The sequence below is a fragment of the Opisthorchis viverrini genome (genome assembly GCF_000715545.1).
Source record: "Opisthorchis viverrini unplaced genomic scaffold opera_v5_58, whole genome shotgun sequence".
Lineage (NCBI taxonomy): Eukaryota > Metazoa > Platyhelminthes > Trematoda > Opisthorchiida > Opisthorchiidae > Opisthorchis > Opisthorchis viverrini.
The window spans coordinates 977,927-999,052 of NW_008751716.1; the positions used below are offsets into that span (position 1 = coordinate 977,927).

The 21,126-nt window shown below is 44.3% G+C and overlaps 2 protein-coding genes across 2 annotated transcripts in view; both read right to left on the bottom strand.

The window, feature by feature from the left end:
* The window catches only part of T265_03927 (hypothetical protein), a gene marked incomplete at both ends in the record, with an annotated part of 16,229 nt that extends 11,483 nt beyond the window's left edge, over positions 1-4,746 (bottom strand). The window contains one exon of the mRNA XM_009168528.1: positions 4,541-4,746. Within this exon, the coding sequence (XP_009166792.1) occupies positions 4,541-4,746 (206 nt within the window). The remainder of the gene's footprint in view (positions 1-4,540) is intronic.
* Positions 4,747-11,597: 6,851 nt separating this feature from the next.
* T265_03928 (hypothetical protein) overlaps positions 11,598-21,126 on the bottom strand; it is a gene marked incomplete at both ends in the record, with an annotated part of 16,062 nt that continues 6,533 nt past the window's right edge. Inside the window, 8 exons of the mRNA XM_009168529.1 lie at positions 11,598-11,800; positions 12,382-12,544; positions 13,426-13,536; positions 15,195-15,383; positions 16,441-16,626; positions 18,456-18,712; positions 20,082-20,339; positions 20,946-20,994. Of these exons, the coding sequence (XP_009166793.1) occupies positions 11,736-11,800; positions 12,382-12,544; positions 13,426-13,536; positions 15,195-15,383; positions 16,441-16,626; positions 18,456-18,712; positions 20,082-20,339; positions 20,946-20,994 (1,278 nt within the window). The remainder of the gene's footprint in view (positions 11,801-12,381; positions 12,545-13,425; positions 13,537-15,194; positions 15,384-16,440; positions 16,627-18,455; positions 18,713-20,081; positions 20,340-20,945; positions 20,995-21,126) is intronic.

Sequence of the window (21,126 nt, forward strand, 5' to 3'; positions counted from 1 at the left end):
AGAGACCTTAGTTCAGTGCCTCGTAATTTGGTGTGAACTAACAGGAAAAATCACACAAGAGGAGCTATGTGGGAACAAACTTTGCTAACGGTAATTCGACCGGTCGATAGGTTTCAGTTGCGACCAAGCAAAAGCCGCTAATACGCGCCTAGCTAAGAAGTCATTTGTGCTGCACAAAATTGATGTGTGGCTCAATGGTTAGAATAAAAATGTCAACTGTATTTCAGTTTCACTGTTGGAGCCTAAAGCCACCATATATCTAGGTCATGTAAGGAGTTTGAACGGTTTCATTTATACAAATATTAGTGGTCGATGGCAGTTTGCTGAAACTTACAACACCAGTACCGAACGTCAAAAAGTGAATGGCAATCTGAATAGTAATGCAAAAGGAGGGAAGGCCAAAACATAGCCAAGAGCGCTAAAATCTGCAATACCTCCGAGCGGATGATTTCCCATACATTTTTGAAATAAGTAGATCAAGTCAGATCGAATTGCTAGAAACGTTGCCACAGGAGGGAGGAACCGATATTATAATGATTTGAACGAAAATCTACAGATGTATGCTTACTAGCAACCGGCGGCTAAGAAGGTGGCTTTCAACCCGGTGGACAGTCCGAAAGTTATGGCTTTGAGAGATGAATAGTCCGCGGCCCGACGCTGGAATACAGAACCATAAAACCGGAACTGGTGGATAGAGGAGTACTGAATACTGAATGATTCGAAGAGAAAATCTGAACTATGGGACGAGAATCAGGGAACAGGAGTGGCCTTTTTGTGACACGTGAAGAAGCACAGTGACGTTAACTTGACATGGTGCAACGAGATTTATTCGTACAGCTGAGCAGCATTTGAAACAAACGCAACAGCGATTGGGTTTAGGGTCGATATCTAGCTGCAGCGAATGAAAGTCCGTCTAGCAGTGGAGAGCATAGCGTACCTCGGAGCGACGACTTATATACCTCTGGATCTTTCAAGCCATACTGAGGTGTCCAGAGTCGATCAATGCTGAAGTCCGACAGACACCATTTTGGCCACCGCGGGTCAAAATTCTTCAGGGTTCATGGGCGATACACTGACCTGAATGCCTCCGTTCGCGTTCACTCCGGACGTATCTGTGCCCGGGGGAATATGGTAGTACGTCATGCTTCAGGTTGCTCGGTTATCATACAATGAGTTCTACATGTCTCCTCTCCCAAACATTTCTTACGGATAAATAGTTTCTTCCAGTAGATAACTGAACTGCAATCCTAGCTTATGGAGGGAACTAATCTGTTGACGTAATCGCCGAGACCTGAGGAACAATCCGTTTTGACGCCTGATCACGTGGAGCGAGTCTGCCGAGCGATTCGGATGCTATGCTAACTCCAGGTTACAAAACACATCAAGTTCTCAAGAACACTAACGTGGCCCTTGATGTACATACGGGGTACCAAACGTGTTGATGTGTACAGAGAGCTTCCTGACTACGGAAGCCACAGGATAGCGATGATAAAGGGGATTGAAGTTTGCGACCAGCGTCCAACATAACCACCAACTGCGTGAATGAGTTTGAGAAGGTATCAGACCATACAAAACTCATTTGAACACTGCCATGCTCCCCAAGGTCATATAATGTCGAAGTATTTTGTGGGGAAATCGACAAGGTTCATCGCTTGTCACTAATTTGGACAGAATAGGTTCCTCTCATCCAAAATTGACGACAACTTATCTTTTACTACTAAGTTCTGATGTGTGTGTAAGATTAAATGATAGCAATGCTTCGTACCTTTGCTATCTCACGTGTTCTCCATGCAGTGAGCCGATTTGCCCGAACAAATTCGTCGTAAGCGGTTAGCAAGCGGGCGAATCCTACACCAACTCCCACGATACAGCCAATGGCCAGGGGCAGTCGGATGGCTCTGGAACCAGTTTTGCTTAGGTCCGTGTCGCTCAACGTGGGACTGAAAAAATGTTACAAGACAGTAAACAGCAGTGCCATGTACTGGTGAAATGTTTGTTTAAGCCGGATGCTAAAGTTGTGCAGCACTTTTGTAGAATTAAAGCCAGTCAAAGGAAAGCCGAAAAATGGTTGCTGCTTCAGAACAAACAAAAGCACATGCTAAGCCGTTAAAAGGAATTGTCCAGAGGAAACATTCCATTCATATGATTGGTGAAAACTCGACAGCCCCCGACCGGTTCCACCCCTTTTGGGACTCATCCCCGAGTTTTCGTCAACCTTAAGTTCCACCTAAATTGAAATTATACGCAATTCACGAAATACAGTCAGTTGCATACAAATCTGATTTTAACGAAAAACGCAGCTGAATCACAGCGGAACCTATCGTTCATCAAGTTCTTCAACGTATGTGCTGCGCAAAGGCCGCCTTATGTTTCATTTGGCTACGTACGTTTTCTGCGGCGTTACGGATCGTTCAGAACAAAATGTATGTGAGGGATTTCCTGACAGGTTCATTGGAAACATCAAATGGCATACCACAAGAACTTCTCTTAATTTGTCCTAGACCATCTGAGAAGAGTAAACTGAAGTGGACATCACCTCGCCCACTAGCTCAGCACTGAGGTATTAACCCAGCAATTCATGCATCAACCTCTCACGTCATATTCTGATGTTTGTTTCTTAAATGTAAAGTGCGATTGTGACCTTATGAACGACATAATCATTTGTAGAGGGCCCATGATGAAAAGTGATAAATCTGGTGAAGTCGAAAAAGTGTGTTACAGTCTAAAAATGAATCGCATACAGGTGAAAGGAAGAAGGCCTTCGCTGCGGAGTATTTATTAGAAAATGCCAACTGACCAGTTACAGACTATTGGACAGGGAGGTAACTCTCATATACATCTTATTTACAAAAAGTGAACATCCATCTTCTCTTGAACGCGTCTTCCTGAACTTTCCTGGATATTCATTGACTGTTGCTCAAATCCAAGCAAATTCTACAAAGCGACTCCATAAATTCCGCAATGGATCTCCCTTCTCAAGAGACGCAATGCGAATTTACAAGAAAACATGCTACTCACATGCCTCTTCCACCAGAAGTATCACCGTTACACAGGTAACACATGCTAGGTAGTAACTCATCATAGCACCTTACCAGCCTTCATTGTTGTGGATATATCTTAATACAGCACTTGATTGCAGGGAGATTTTGCAACTGGCACTGCAGTGTTGCCATTCATTTGATGAAGTAGGTAAGTTTCGTGGCTACACTGACCTCCTTGGATTTGTTGGTCCATGCAGGTGTCCAATCATATCCTTACTTTTCTACTCACCGTGCAGATGACGCGATAAATTCAGTGACTTTATCCCGTACCTCCAGATCGTGGTTTCAGAATCAACCATCATACAGAAATAGCAAGTAATGTCAACAAACTATTGTGGCTGAAAAGAGCATACGTGAAACCAGAAGTTAATCGATGCAGCCTTGTCGTATTTCGTCATACTATTGAATTGGCCTGAAGGTATCAATAGAAACCCTTGAAAAAAGTTTATAATACTGCTATCAGGTGACAAAAAGAGAAGAACAATAAACACTTGGACCATTTCAGTAAAACTGATGGAGAAAAGTACTCCTTGAATGGGGACTCCACTGGAATTCATCTTTACCACCATGGTACGCCCCACATCTTCGTGTATATTGACAGTAGAGACTGAATGAAACAATGTTCTTTTTGCGATGTTCCAATCTACACTACTGCCAGTATTGTACCAGGAACCATACAACCCATGCGGATTCGTGCTCGAGTTACTATTCGTGTTTCTTCATTATGTTTCCGTCATTTTCAGGCCAGTCCTCAACTCTTCGTCTATGCATGAACCCCAGTTTCTTCTCAAAAACGTATGATGCTTAAGTTACCTTTGCACCGACAATCAAACTACAGCGTTTCCCAACCTTAATTAAAATGTAAACATGTGTAAGTCGTTTTACTTTTACACAATCTGCGGTACACTCCAAATAAGCATGTTCACGCAGGTGACAAAACAGAGAAGCATAAACAGGGCCGTGAAACAGTGCCCGGCTGCTGCCATCTTATGACTCATGTCCCAACCGAATCATGTGTTACGATGAGTTAAAAACGAAGCTCCGGGTATTCGGAGTTTCCGGCAACAGATTAATTTATACAGTTGAATCCATCTCCAAAGAGTTCTAATTAAAAATGTTCTATCTCGGAGGTGAATTCAGAAACTTAGTGTGTGTCACTCATCCTCCCTTCGGAGACGGTAGCGCTTCTGAAGATGGTGAAGGCCTTGCACAAACCACAATCGTATAAATGCTCCGTAGGGAGGAGTTCAACTAGTTATATACACCGCACTACTGCTTAGTCCTGCTTGCTTTCAATTCAAGGACCGATGGATCTAAGTTCCTTTACATTCGAATCAATCAGCCGATGAACCATTGTATTATATATTACATATATTATCACCTAAGAATAAGATATTCTCTCCGTAAATGGCAGCCCCTGATTCGAACGTTGCGTGTTCATTGTTGATGCAGGTTGCATATTATCTGAAATCACTTGAGGAAGAACAGATAATGCTTACTCCGAATTGAATAACTGCCGAATTCTTGTCCAGGGTGTTGAGCTGGATATAATTTCCTCGACTGGTTTGGAAACACCGAATAACCTTGGTCCAGTGAGTTCCTCAACAAGGCCATGTTGCATAATCACATCACGGTTTTTCAGGTCAGATTCAATTTCAATGGCAGTCTTTCCCAATAAGTCGCTATCATCTTCCGGTATTTCCATCTGGTATTGTGTGCAGAGAAGCACGAAACAAGTGGCTACAAAAAATGGAGAAGGCTTAAACCAAGCTAAGAAAAGGAATAGTACAAGGACATCATTATTATCCTTGTTATATTACCATGCATATCACAGTATTATGGTATATCTTGTTGCGCTGTATAAAACGTGTATAAATATATAAAATATAATGTTGTTATATCATATTACTAATAATAACACCATTCCCACCGACTGCAAGGGAAAAAACATTGACGTTTTTCCACAGCGTGTAGAACGCAACTAAGCCTGTTTGTTTCTTTCGTCCATCTCTATGTTCGCCAACTAGTGGGAAGTTTCTGGAGTGATAGTCACACCTTGTGCTACCAAAAGACACCGTCCCAACTCGGGGCCACTAGTCTAGCTGAGAATGAGGTTTCTGCTGTGAACCTTCTCGGGGCACCGCCAGAAATATTCGACAGCTTGCTTAAAATCCAAAAAGACCAGTTACCTGCCTAATGCCTAGAATCCTGGAAAACTGAGATGACAGGGTCTGGTGGTGCTTTTGTTTCAACCGACTGGGCATTACTGTGCTAGAAGGTTTCTGAGACGAAACGCTTGGACCTACGAAACTACTTCTCTGGTAGTTATGAGTGTGTACACTGTGAACAAACTGTGTTTTGGGGATTCATTCTGCTGCCATTTCTTCGCTGCGGACAGGATCTCGAAAGGAGTGCAATATGCGGTGGGATTTGTTTTCATTCTCATGTGGTTTTCAATGACTCGCAGATGACTGACTGTATCGTTAGCGAACGCAATATGACGGTAGCCGTCGCTCCGTCAACTTTTATTGTACCCGTAAGGCCCTCGAACAAGATATACATCGCACTTTGAACTGATTGCGCACGCCCCTCCGAAATTCCCACCATATCTATCACACAGAATCACAAAACTGAATTTCGAAACCTCCTAAGAGGAAGAGTAACGTGCCTTTTTAAATAGGAACCACTTCACACAAAAAGCTACACAGTCCCGTACCCGACTCAAATTCGGACAGGGATGAAATTCTGGACAGGTACAACACCAATGACTCTAAAAATTCGTTGGAACTGCAGTTGACAAATGAGGAGAAATTTTAGACGTAATACACTACTCATAAGGTCCTTCTTGGGGCCCATCAGGTTCGCTCAGTCTCCGAGTTTCCGTCAACCTTATGTCCTACTTGAACCAAAATTTTTCGGAATTGGGGAAATCCACTCACTTGCAAACAAATTTCGTTTTACGGAAGATCCACCTGGATTCAGTTGGGTTCCGGGTGCGTCTCTCGCAAAACCAAATTTGTTTGCAAATGATTGAGAAGTGGTGTTTTTAGGGGAGAGGACGTAGGTGGCAATGTGGATGGCAAATGTGTGTCTAAAGTGCAATGAAAACTAGTGTAAATTTTAGGGACAATTTGACTTCCATGTGCAATTTAAGGGCGCAATGTTTCAATCGTAACACAAAAGTTATTACTGCGATATTAAGCTTATCAGTAACCCAAAGGCGAGCGCCAATTTCAGGTAGTTTCGCGTGTTGGTGGCTAGAACAGCCGGTGTAGGTGGAGCAGAATCTGTGCGGCCACATGGACGAATGAAGTTGATTAATCATCAAGGAACAGAGGCGTAGCAGGCATGGGCTCAAACACAGCGGAAGGCGATAAAAAATAGCCATTGTTGTGACATGAATGAAGCTAAAAACCTAGAAGAGTTACACCATGGAGCAGGGCGAACAGTGGGAATACACATATAATTGGATTGCCAGGTCAATTCTTTTTCGGCACATCGAGTTAGATTACAGCGATGTATTTCGGATGCCTCAGTAGCATTGAGTTTCGCTCTAATCAGAAACAAAAACACTTCAATAGTGGTCGTTGGGTCTACCACTAAAAGATGCTTTGTAAGAGTTGATCTAAGACAGCGTACTCTGCTCAGGTAAGCCCATTCGGTACGCGCACCCTATTCCGATCCCCGGGCATCTCTACCGATTTATCTGGATCCGCAGATAATCGAATTGCAGAACCATATATCAAAGCGCTACAAACAGACATAATTCCACATGTTGTCCATTCCTAAGCTTACCCAGATACTGAATCTCGGAGTCTAACAGTACAACAGACCAGTTATTGTGAAAACAAAAACTAAACAGACGATAGAAACGAGAAACTTGGTGCTCCGGGAACTTCACAAACATGCTGCCAAATTTCTTGACGTGGCTCTTAACGGACACAGAAAGGGGCCTTGTCTTTCAGATTAAAATTCTGCATATTACCAAGCACCGCTCAACCAATAAACACCGGAACCCGGGTTGAGTACTTGTATGAACAGATCAAGCGACTGCTAACCACATTCATCAGCGGTGTCAGTTGGTCAAAATTGTATGCAGTTACCCGGTGGGTACCCTTTTTTACTCAGCAAAGAACGTTCTATGGCTGACAGAAAACAACAACGTACCATCGGATAAGGGACGTAGCGTTGTCCTACAAAACTGAACGGATTGCCACGAAATGACGTGAATTTTGTCGGACCACAGAATTCCTGGCTAGTGATGTGCACACAAACACTACGAGAGAGGTGGAGCGTAAAATAGTTTAAGGAGCGGAGTACAGGGTTCCACTGCATCACTTACCAAAAGCACAGGTGTTCTGCATCCCTGTGCTCCATACCTTCCATGTCTGGGTTTCCATACGGTAGACTTGCCCAAAGTTTCATTCATAAATTTGAGCTAGTGGGACCTGGCTGTGCACAGCCACACAGACACCATCCAACTTGTGGACTTAGTGCAAAGCTACTCGCAAAGTTGCTCGTAAAACTCTTCGACAGTACACCATCGGTTCCTCCCTTTTTGGGGCTCGTCAGGTAGGAGCAGTCCCCGAGTTTCCGTCAACCTTATGTTCTACTTGGACCCAAATTGCATGAGATTAGCGAACTACACTTATTTGCATAACCATTTGGTTCTAACTTAAACGAGAGATTCGGGTGGGTTCCAGGTGAGTCCCCGTCGAAACCGAATTGATGTGCAGATGAGTGCAATTCTCTTGATGTGCTTTTGCCTAAGCAGCACTGCAGGCCGATATTTCGCAACATCTACAGGAAACCACTTAAACACTTCAGAAGCTCCCCCCACTGAACAAAAGAGATGCCTATTGAAGAACCTACTTATTCCACAAGACTTACTGCCTCACCATATCTGACAATAGTAAACAGCAACCGCGATTATTTGAGAGAACGATTGGTCATTGAGTTTCGCACAGAAGTACAGCAGCCCTCAGTCTACGTGTGGCAAATTTTCAACTGCTTCCAGAATGTCAGTCTGATTGTCGTTACTGTTATGGGAGGCGACTTGCCTTCTTTGCTTAGATACCATTTAGCTGCAGCGAACAAACGTATCTGCAGTGCTGCCCAATAAATTTTTTTTCTTCAGGAAATCAAGCGAATTCCCGTCCCACTTAAGGAGGATCTCGGTCACTAAATCTACACCGATCCAATAGTTTGATTGTACCTGCGGACCCAGGTACAACAGCACAACTACGATGTATCAGAGGACACAAAGCTGACGATAGGTGACGAAATGGCCTGTCAGAGCTGAGTCGTGCTGTCCTAAAGCAGCTGTCACGAAGTGAGCATACTGTAGACCCAACAGTGGTGTCCCCAGAAATCAGAGGAAAAAATCTAGTTCACTCTGCGGAATATCAGCGTGTCAATATAAAATCACGAGTCTTCAGTACACCACAAAAAACACTGTTCGCCACTCTGCATACTTCGTTGGAGCTTAGACTGTGCTCGCCTGTGACCGCTCTATTAACTAATCAGCTGTGCGGCGCTTGGAATCAGTCGGTTTCTTCGAAGTCGCACAGACTGTTTGAAACTGCGGTACTGACTAAAACAACGAAGCATTGCTGGTTGGATAATCGAAGCCTGAGGTTGTCTGCAGTGAAAAGCTCCGAACAGCGGTTCCTCCAAATGTTTTCGATTATTGGTCGACAGTGTTGTCAGCTTGTAGGGGCGTTGATCTTCTCACCCCCCTCCCCCGATTCTACGTTGCCCGGTAAACCCACATCAACGATGACTAATACAGCCCAATCACAGGAACTGATTACTACCGAGGCATTCGAAGTGCATCGCCGCAATCCTCGTTTACGTGTGGAAAAACAACTGACCAACGTTTCCTTGACTTGGCAATCCAATTCTATTATTATTACTATAATTACTGTTCACAACGTTCCATCACGTAGGTCTTCCAGAATGTCAACTTTATTCGTGTGAAGGCAATGACTACTTTCTAACTTTTAGGGCCACGATAGCATGCTCAGCACACTTTCATCTTCCTCCATTAAACCACTTTGACGGCCGTTGATGTCCTCGTTGAGCTGGGAAATTTGGTTGCAAAGTTTTCATCACCAGTCCGGATTGCACAAACTGACCAAATACCGTTACAATAGCGACCAATTTGTGGACCACAAGAAAGGTTTCAAAATAACTCTGTTCAAGAGAGCGGAGACACACTGAAGAATTCAATCGGAAGGGGGAAATCATCTCTATCGCGCATTCCCTTTATTAGAAGCATGAGAACACACGCCCCGACAGGGACAGCAAGATCAGCCAAGTAAACGGATAGTCCCTTCAAGAACATATCTGAATTCACAGCAAGGCTACTACAACTGAAGGGAATATTAGAAGTCCACAAACCAGTTACTACAGTGAGGAAACTGATATCGAGACCGAATGAAAAAAACGATACAGGCACAAGAAATGATGTCGTGTACTGAACCAACTGTATAGGCTTCAACAAGGAGTATATTGGACAGACTAGAGGAAAATCATTTACGCGGGAAAATGAATAGAACACAACTACCAGATGGTCCAAAATCTCTTATTTACGTGAAGATCAGGAAGGCCACAAGTGTAGTCTAAAAAACGTGATGATTGTGGCACGTGAAAGTATAAGCCACGAGAGGGAATCCTCAGAAGCATGGTACTTCGCAAATGATTTAATCAACCAGTATATGGATATTGACCGTCTACGTACCGCTACTAGCGAGTGACCGGCAACAGTGGTAACACTGTCATTCTCAGCCATCAGATAACGGACTAAGAAACGGGACACAAAGTGGAGGTAGACAAAATAGGGACACGGCGGAGGTACCAGAGCGATTAAGTACCAAGGCCATCCGAGCATCCACCAATCAAAAGACGGGTGAACCAACAAGCTAATACAAATGCTCACCCAAATGACCAATGGTCGGTCAAGGTAAAAGTCGGTTAGTAGATCCTATAGCGATCCATACAACAACCACGCACTTCCACTCACAACCCACTAACGATGCCACCCCGACTGGTGACGAAACGTTCACCACCAAGTTACCCAGCTCAGCGAACAAACAACGATCACAATTATAGACTAAACCGACAATATTTCCTTCAGTTTAAAAGCGATCGACTTTATTCGTCTGTGTGGCGGCTCACGTTCTGCCATAGTTACATCGAATATTGTAGCCAATGAGGCCAATTATATAACTCGGAATGGCTTCTGAACGCCTTTGTATGGATGGTTAGCTCAACGCTTGCACGCCACACCCTACAACTGGCATTTTCCAATGTCACCAGTGGGGATGGCTTGCACACAAGAGACGCCACACCCTACAGCTGGCATTTTCCAATGTCACCAGTGGGGATGCATTTTTTCTTTCACATCCTAGCAGTAAGTTCGGCAAACTCTGCACACCTTACATTCCCGTTTTCCACAATCGGACATTCCCTCGACGCACAGCGTGTAGCGAAATTTTCTAATCATCGCTCGTCTGATACGGCCATCAAGCGACTGCAATGAAAAGGCTATACTTGGTAATAGAACTAGTAGTTTTATGCCCCCATTACGGTTGGATGCTCAGTGCTGCCAACCGATATGTGGGGCATCTTACGTTGTCGTTAAAGTGTGTCAATTCGGGATGTAAAAAATTATGGCAGACCTAATGGAGGAAAAGAACACCAGTCTCGTCCTCTGTATCTCATTGTAAACTACACCTTTCACAACCCTATTCGTCAAAAATTTCGCAAAGACACAACAGTCAACTGTAAACTTAGAGGCCATCTACTCTGCTACAGTGACTGCAACGCATCTTTTTGGTTTATTGATTTTCTGCGCATTATCCCCAGCACAACTGTGACAACTCAGAGCACCACCCACCTCCAATCGGCTCAGCTACGTAACAGTTTCCATACCAGTTTTCGCTATGTGGACAGTCGTAGTGGATTCGGTTTTTACAGCTGCAGACGTATAGAAATCGACTGACCTTAACTACATCTGGTTGAGTTATTAGTTTAAAATGGAGGCATATAAAATGCCCCATTGTAACAACGCGTAAAAGAACAAACTAATCGCAACACCGAAGGCGGAGATAGTTTATGATATCGTGTAAAGCATCTGTACGTCCCTCAGGAGAAATCAGACTCTCACACAACATCTATCGAAACGACTCAACTTAACGTTACAGAAAGAGTGATGTGTCCCCCATATGGCTGCATAGTGTGCGGGGAGGCGACAAACAGAAATAATTATCCAGATACGGACAATCGAACTGGATTGCTGAAGCATACGCGTTAACAGGCAGACTTATCACTAAATCTCGTACGTTACTGCTGAGAATGCTCTGGAATGGATCACAAATTTCGCTACCGTCCGTTAGCAGACGACAGCTTCTCAGCATCCCCCGACCGCAACAGAATATCACCAAACACTCAGATTCTGCGTAGTCAAAACGACAGCAAACGAAGCTCAATGAACAAGGAACCAGGCGCACATACAGAAAAGAGTGGAATTCAAAATAGTATTATCTTGAAACCGTGAATAATAACCGGGTTAGGGCTAACGAGCGGAAGCACCGGCATATGGATACGCACAGGTCATATGAAAGCACGGGCGGTTGTGGTTAGGTGGAGTGACCGAGTGGAGCAACAGGTAGCACATATTGCCTGAACCAATCAACCTTTGATGACCCCGATGGGACGAAGCTTCAGGACTTTGTTACTAATGCCCGCAGCCTGACCTATAATGGGAGCGAAGTGAGAAGAAGCGTGATTGATACCAAGCTGCAAAGTAAGCGACTAATATGACATTTGAATTGAACACAGAGAAATGACCGTTCTAAGCAGCGAAAGGAAACATCAGAAATAGAATAAAATTAGAGCGTAAAAGTCCAGCTTGTCGAAAGCATTAGCCAGCTCAGCTAATGACGGGACCGACAACTTACTAATAGTCGAGAATTCATCGCGATCCATTGCACTAGAAGAGGGCCCAGCGCAATAGTGCATGGGGTGAAACGCAAAATATGGTTCAGCCCTCCAGAGACTGTGCGTCTGAGTGCACATGCCAACGGTGTGGTGTGCTATCGGAATGCTGAGTAAGTAAACGATGCACTCAAAACTTTCATTTCGTTGGTGTTTCCTGCGATACTTCATTATCCTGAGATTTCAGTGACGTGTAAATCCAAGTGAAAACACTGAATCTGATAGAAACCAAATTTTCAGAAGTTAGCCTAGAAGGGTCGTGCAGTTAAAAATGGACCAAATGTCTACTCCTGTTTCAAGACCGAGTGAGTAGCAAAATTATTCCAACACCAAAACTTACAAGTGTTAACAACGTCTGTGACGTTTTTGTAGGATTCCGGTGCTTCTTCCATTACCAACTTCGGAGAAGCTACACGTATGGAGATACCCTTAGATTGTAGATCTGCCAAAACGTCAGTGTAGTCCAAATTGCGGCGAGATTTAGCACGCGAGAGCGCGCGGCCCTGAAACATGGGGAATTTAGCATCGAAGTACTTCAGAAGTTTATTAAAATCTCGGGAAGAGAAAAGAGATGATGCCTTATAGTTTGATGGAGACGGTATCCAGGGAAGTGTCCAGTAAAATAAAATTGGGGGTCGCATAAACGGTCCTTCTAGCAGGTCTAACCCAACGACTAGATGTTTGTATAAAAAGCCTCTTCGAATAATTAACAATGCCCTTCTAACAGAGGAATGATAGCAACTAAACGAGCGGCTATCAGCGTTACATTTAGGCTAAGAAACATTACGCATACCCATGTCGTGACGCAGTAGTTGACGTGAAGTTACCGCAAATTTCTACTGACTAGTCAACGTTGCCCGACCTCGGTCAGCTGTTGTACCTCACAGCGCACATTCAAGTGAGCAATCTCCAGTGGAGACAACAGAGAATGCCTGCCTAAGGGGGTGCCGTATTAGTGGCGGCCTAATACAAATAATGTTCTCCGCCAGATCCTCACAGCGCGCATTCAAGTGAGCGATCTCCAGTGGAGACAACAGAGAATGCCCGCCTAAGGGGGTGCCCCATTAGTAGGGGCCTAATACAAATAATGTTCTCCGCCAGACTTGTGCAACGATGCCTTCGAAATCAAACAAGTAGGGGTAGACGTAACTGAAGACGATGAATGCTACAGCAGTGTCGTTAAAACGGACGCCGCAGGACCCGGAAGCTATTCTGATATCGGTCAGCTAGTCATGACGGCGTTCAGCACTGAGGAGCCTCACGGTGAACACAACTCTTGGAGAGTACCGGATCAGTCATCTGTAAACATAAAAATAAGCCACGTTCTCAAAATATGCACTACTTTACCAACTAATAAATACGAAACAAACTAAGGAGAACATACAGCACCATGGCATGTAGATCCAAACGTTTCGGTCATTGCTTGTTCTGTGCCTGTGAGTACGTATGAGCAAGTGCCCATCGTTCCACCAATCAACACGGGCTGGCCAGTCAACTGAAATTCAAGAAATATATGGAATCCCTATATTTCATGCTCACTAAGGAGAAGATCCACCAATAAAACCGTTCCGAATCAACGCTTGTGCATTCGATTTTGAAATTGGATTCGGAGGCTGATCCACTGAAGTGTGAGTTCGGTCCACACATGAAAACCAAGTTACACTATTAAGCCTAAGCGAGAAGGGCCGAATAAACAAGATTGCGGATAACCTTCTCAATCACCTGGGTTCGAAACCCACACAGGTGTCTCTATATTGACACTATGTTGACCCTTGTTATGATTGTCTGTGCGTATGATCCAGAAACAAAAGAAAAAAAACAAACTACAACCTCTCACAAGTCACATAACGTTGGCGTTTGAGTATCTTTCCAATGCTTGCAAGATTCAGATCCGGAACGCAGGTGGAGTCTTTACCGGTTGTAGTCCATTCTTGTGGGGGCAAGATGGCTCAAGTGGTTAGAGCGCGAATTTACCGACCGGACGATCCCCGGTTCGAACCCGACCTCGGCCTCTCGACTTCCCCTGTCTAGGCTTGGGCAACCTGGCAGTACCCCAACCCCTGTGCTTCCTTCGGGTGGCATGGTAGCTAGGGACCGAAAGGGTGCTATAGCTGAACTTTTTTTAGTTCATTCTCGTGGATAAAACAGTGTGACTGACTGATATCTACTCATTTGGGAACTTGAAGAAACGCGACAGTTTAATGAAAATAGCCCACCTATACCTTGGATCCTCATATTCATGTGATGATGTTAATCAATAGCAGTGGTCGGTGACAAACTAAGATAAAAGGACTTGGGTAGAAGAGCTCTCTTTGAACGTACGGTCAATCGCCTAATTACGTTCGAGACGCGTTTCCTAAGTCGGGTAAAGATTATATCTTGGTTAATTGGTCCCAACTACCGTTAGAAACATCGTTGAACATCCAGAATGTCGAGTCAGATATCAATAGGAATCAGAAGCTAGCGTTTGCTAGCCGCGCAAACACTAAAAAAGATCTCCCACGGTGAAAGTTATCGAGTTACGCATCCAAGCGCACTAAGCACGCCGCCCGCTTGGTCGTTGCGCGGTTGAATAAATACTTATCACGGGACTCGTTGTCAAGAGACACTTCGTAAATGTCTAAGATTAGAGTCGCAAACTTTGGCGAGACAATGGTGACTGGTAATCCAAGCATGAACCATAGTTTTCATGGTAGCAGGGAATCGATTAGTGTACACTATTGACGGATCTCTTGGAGCGTGGACGCAGTACAAGCGTCTTCAATATACATGATTTTGATCATCAGGGCATCCGGCTTTCACTCATACTCGTCATCAAACATTTTGACTAGCTTTAAACGCAGAAGATAGGCATTGCTGTATAATTGCTCAGTACTGTTTATGGTTTTCAAAATTAAGGTAGCCTGGTACCGAGGGAAGCGATAAATAAAACAGCCCGGATGCACTTGGTAGCTACAGATTCTGAGACCAATAGATTGCTAGACGTTTTGACACCAAGTCAGAGTCAGTAAATCAGGATGTTCAACTCCAGCCGCTTCATTGTAAAAACTCTGTCAGATATTCACAAAAACTGCTAGGAAGGCTGTTCCAGCTTCAAAGATAAGATTTAACAATAAATTAACTATGTAACGATAAATTAGACGGACAGCTAACCTGATAATCCACTGGTATCAAAGGATGATGGGGCGGGAAAGCACGAGTGGACCCTTTTCGGTGAACAAGGAGCGTTTTGATTTTACCATCCACCCAATGTTCCTCCACTTTGGCAATGTTGTGGGATACATCATAGATGATATGCATATCCAGATCGTCAGGAGTGGATTCGAAGATTTTCGCGAAAGCCTACAAAAGGAAAGTGTACCACCACTTAGCACAAAAAAGTGCATAGGGATGTACTCACTATCGGTGAGTGGCTAGCAAGCGTCGATAGTCGTAGTGAGTTGGCATAAAAATGCGCAGCGAGCAATATAATGTCCAACAATATTTGTGCAAGCACATGCCTGCCTTTTAGACCTGATTCTGCCATAAAACTGCGGTTGATCGGAAGTACAAAGCTTTAGCAAATCCAAGATCCATGAGAATCGCCTACCACACCACCTTCACCTAACCCCTTACTAAATAGCGGACTCATCATTGAAAACAGTGGTTCCTCAGCGTCTGTCTCGGGAACTGTCTAGGAAATCATCTTATCACAGAAAGGTGCTCATACTGAAAGGGGGGAAGCAATCCAGGGAAGTTCTGTCCTCAATGAGTGTTAGACGATGAAACCATCGTTCTACATCAAAACCATTGTGATACGTTTTTGAAAAGCCACTGACTAGAGAATAGGGAAGGATCCAGGGATGCCTACACAAAAATTCCAACATGAAATACAAATTCAGATGACCTAAGTAGAGACTGATAACAGAAGGCACTAGTTTTGAAAAGGTAAGGTAAGGACCTATGGGGGGAGGGCGAGCTAAAGAGTTCAAACGAGACGTTTCGTAACCACCTAGACAAATGTCTGCTCATCTACTGCCCAAATCGTGACGTGGGAGCACCGAGCTTCGAACTCTATGGAACAAAGTAAAACTTTATAGGTGCCCGGAGAGCCAACAAATTCAATTTGTTATCGAACGGTTTCGACCGCGCCATCAAAGACAAATCAAACACATGAGCTCTCTGGGTAGATGACTTGCTTGCGCATGTTATTTAAGATAGTAGTGAGTGCAATATGAAAAAACAAACAAGAGACACTCAGGGATGAACAAGAATTAACTAACCGTTACAGCTCATAAAGGATCTAGTGGGGAGGCAGAGCAGAGTAAGCGGTTTCGAGAATTTGGTGGAGACATAGGTGAACAGAGGTAACAACAATGGATAGTTTAGTGGTGTATTAAAGTGGAAAATACAAACACACCTGACGAGCGAGAAAAGTCATTGAGGATCGATTGACCCAAGCATAGTTCGCTGCTGCAGCCATCGCCTTAAGGTAGTCTTGACCTTCTTGCGAATCCACGCGGGCGCACGCCAACTGCCGATCGTTGACCTCGATTTTGTCACGTTTCATTGCGCGCTCCATTGCAACCAGCGCATCAGTGGCCACCTATGCGAAAAAATTAGTAGAAGCCAGAATAGGGAATGCATAAGAACGACTAAGTGCGAGTCCCTCACGAAAAAACTGGATCTTATCGTGGTGCGACGGTCTGCGTACCTCAGCAACTCACTGAGCTGTTCTGGAGGATGCCCATTTATCATAAAGAGCCTCTCCTGCCAGATTGGTTAATGGGACTAAGATCTAACACAGTCGTCAGACACTTCGGGTTTGGGACTGGAACAGAAGCTACAGTTCCATAAAATGTGGACTACTTGAGTAGACGAGCAGCAGTAAACCTAGCTGTATCTCGGCCCACTTACAACCACGAACATCGCAAATAAGAGTACTTTCATGCCTGCTCGAGATTAGCTCTCATTAGGGCTATCTATTGTTTAGCTGTAGCACCCTTTCGGTACCTTACTGACGTACCACCAGAAGGAGGCACGAGGGCTGGGATACTGCCAGGTTGTCCTAGCCTAGATAGGGGAAGTCAAGAGGTAGAGGTCGGGTTCCAACCACGGGCCTTCCGGTTGGTGAATTCGCGCTCTAACCACTGAGCCACCCCACCCCTACATCTCCGCATCTCCTTGACCATGTCGGGATTTAAGCTCCGGTCATTGTGATTACCATATCACTCCGCGCATACAGGTTGCACCTGGATTTTCACGTTTGAACGGACGAAAGTGTTTACGCTTGTGACTGGTTTGGCGAGCGAACCAACTAGCAACTGTCCCGCGTGCTTACCATGACAGAGAGAGGACTGTTGAAGATAGTGATGTGAATGCAATTGATGCGAGCTTTGTTGCGCGAAATCCGAATCTGTACAAAGAAACTCAATCAACGTATACCACCATGGAAAAGGGCAACAAAATGGTAAATACTAGGAGGATGTGCATCGGTTCGAAAGGTCTTGAGCGTATATTTCTTCAAACCTGTGGGAGCTGTGCATCACTCGTAATTCTCTGGTCATGAATCGAGCGTTTGTTTACCGTCCATAGTCACTAAAAGCACGACAGGCATTTTAGTTCCTATCTGGACAACCATATGTCTACCAACGGAATTTCAATATAGTATCGATGTGTTCCATTTTTCCCCTGCTTTCTTACTCGACGGAGGGTGCCTTGGTAGCCGGAGGCTGTCCATTCACTCATAATTTCCTGTAAAAAAGAATACCGCATCGGTGGAGAGTAGCGGAAAAAAGCCATTCAGTGACAATACTTGGTGCAACTGAAAACTACTTAGCATCACAACTGTCCGTAGTTGTCTGCATGTATTGGCGACTGGATCTACGGATGCGGCTTTGATCCTGGGGAGGACAACAAAAAATTCGAATCTGCAGTTGGGTTGCACGAAGTATACAGAAGTTCTAAGAGTTCGACAACTCACACTAGATACTCAAACGTCAAAACAACAACAGAGTTGCTGCTGACTTGCAAAGTAACAGAACTTCGGGGTGTCTTCAGTGTTCAATGCAGAAAAAAGTTACACATCTTACGCCATGAAAAGGTAAAAAAAAGAGAAAAACAGGTCTTTCAATGCCTGGACCCATGGCCACTGGGTCGCACAGGTAGGGTGTTAAAACAGGCTAAAATTGGGGTTATGTATTTGTACAGGACGTTACACCATTGAACGAAATAGAGTACTCAGCTGCTTCTCTGGATGTGTAATTTATTCAAGCAAACGATGAAAAAACCAGAAGTGAAGACATTGAATTATTCTTAACTGAACGACAAACGGAAAAAAAACGGAAGAATCACAGGGAAGCATACGTACACGAGAAGCAAGCCACTACTAGATCGCTGAAGAAATGTTCACACCATAGTGTACGAGAAACTGACCTGGTGTCCCATACCACGACTGCCGCAATGTATCATCAAGACAACTTGATTGAGTTGATCGATGCCCATTTTGGTCGCGGCGTGTTTGTCGAATATTTCCTCCACCACTTGGATTTCGGCGTAGTGATTTCCGGCTCCAAGTGTGCCCAGTTGAGGAAGTCCACGCTTCTTTGCCCGGGAGGAGACTTTACTTGGATCTGCTTGAAGCATTCGACCATACTCTTCACAATGTTCTTTGTCGTCAGCCCAGACGTAACCTTTATATATATATATATATTAGCAGAAAAGCGAAACATTAAATGAGCAATCAAATAATGGGCTGCAAAAAGTCATAGGCTGTTTAATAAAGTCCATTGCATGATCGCAGTACCCCATCAATTCTGGATTACCTTCTGTGGACCGTACAAAAAAGTCTCTTGATTACAGAATTTTTAATATCTGCAGACATCCATCATTCTTCACTGCTTGATTACGTATCATGACATACGTCGAAATTCGCTACTTTAGGGTGTATGTTCCGCAAGGAATCACTCCTATAACGACAAGTGTCTTAGTTCCCACTACATAAAATGTCAACAACGAACACATTGTCCTGTCACGCCGGAATGTACTATTACCTCACCAAGTTCCTTTCCAACCACACTACACATATCCCTTAGCCCCTTGTAGTTGTTATCTCAGTGCACCACTGAACGCCAATATACCACACTATATGTTATGAAGACCCTGAGAACGAAAAGCCTTGCCATCATTGAAAGCTTGCGAACGAGATGATCCACTCATTTGGGACAAGATCTTCATGAGAAGGGACACATATAAACCAGAAAGCAGCAGAGAACCATCCAGATAAGCGCAAGAATTTTCACCGAATATATTGTTGGGCCTGTGACTTGCAGGCGTTCAGAAACAATCAATACATTACTGAGGCTGGTATTGAGCACCATTCATTCACGTGACAAGACGGACCAACTAGCGGACAGCTGCCAAACCATCCGTTCTGACCCATCCTCGCCATAGACGGTAGTCTGGTCGTGTAGCCTCCGGGCAAGAAAGCGTTAACAAGCCATGACTCCGTGATAAGGACGAAAGGCTTACAGGTGAGACGATCGTTGTACAGCGGTCGGATGCAGAGAACACACTGCAAACAAGAAATTCAGGATCTGCTGCTCAAAACGCATGGCGAACTCTCCAAAAAGGAAGCCACTATTCTTGCAAATACTCTGTTCTGTTAACGGATCCCTATAAGGTATCGTAGGTATCATACTAAAGTAAGATGACTTCTCAAATACGATCATTAAGCCGTGTTCCTCGAGGTAAAGAAATCAGGACGACGTCATCCAGGGAGCTAGCCTGTGCCGAAGTGATATGACGCCCACTTAGCTCACGGGTTTAAGAACGGTAACATCGGATCTTGATAGGTTATCGCAATGGGCATCAGCAGCTGATGAATTATTGCGTCAATCTTAACAACAAACGACAAAACCTATTGTATTAACAGACTCATGTCTAATCATAACGCACGACAGATCAATTCGGAATCACTGGTTTCTAGATACTGACACTAGCCTTAGTTGATGCATGTCTCCAAAGTGCAAATGATAAATAGAAGGCTAATGTGTTACTAACCTTGTCTTAACGACCAATCCATGCCCATTTCCAACGCCTCTTCCAGTGCTTGCGCATCCATGGGAATCACGCCTTTAGAACCCACACCGACAGGGATGTGGTCAAACAGTGTTTGTGTTAGCTTTTCTTTCACAGGAAGGACTTGTTTGAGTGTTAGGTTGGTACGCAGAAGGCGTACACCGCAGTTGATGTCAAAACCAACACCCCCAGGAGAAACCACAGCATTCGGATCTGATAAATCAAATGCAGCCATGTTGCCTGAAGACAAAAGACGGGTAATATATGATAGGCATTAACAGGTCGTTACATGTCCCCTGAAATGGATATACAAAATTACTCACGAAATCGTAGGAATGTAGCTCATTTTTCCCCCGCAAGGAGCTCAGGGAAATTGACTCTAAAATCACAGTATCTGAAGAGTGAATGGTATCATCATTCTACCATAGACAACAATATCAGCGTTAGCATCCAAATACCTATCACTGAAGGCTAAAATCGAAAAAGCCTATGGTGGAAGTATTAACAAAAAAGGGTATGATCTGGTGCCACTATATCAAGCAGTCCGCTATATAAACTAACCGCACGAAAGTCATTGGCTTTCATCAACGTCCAAAGCTCTGATCAAACCAATATGCAAAGAGGGGTAGAAATATTAGGCACTGTACATCATTATGATGCGTCGAAAGATAGCTGAAAAGCGGGATCATCAGGACGTGCTTATATTCCCAAGAAGTCAGCAAAAAGAAGCCTTTCATCCGGGTAGTCAGGTGACCGGTCGCGAAGTGCTTCGGCTGGTAGTTACGGGCTGTTGCATGCAGCTGGCTTGGTAAGAATGAACATGCCAAATAAGTTACCGAAACTTACCTATGGCAAATCCATATCCAGAGTGAACATCAGGAAGACCGACGGAGCGCTAGATGGGAAATTGAGAAATAGTCATATTTCTGATTGCGACTGTAGCTTAGGACATAAATACGCCAGCTTAATGTAACAAAAAGAAACCGGTCATTTTCACGGCAGTAATCACCCGTATTGGACGTGCGTG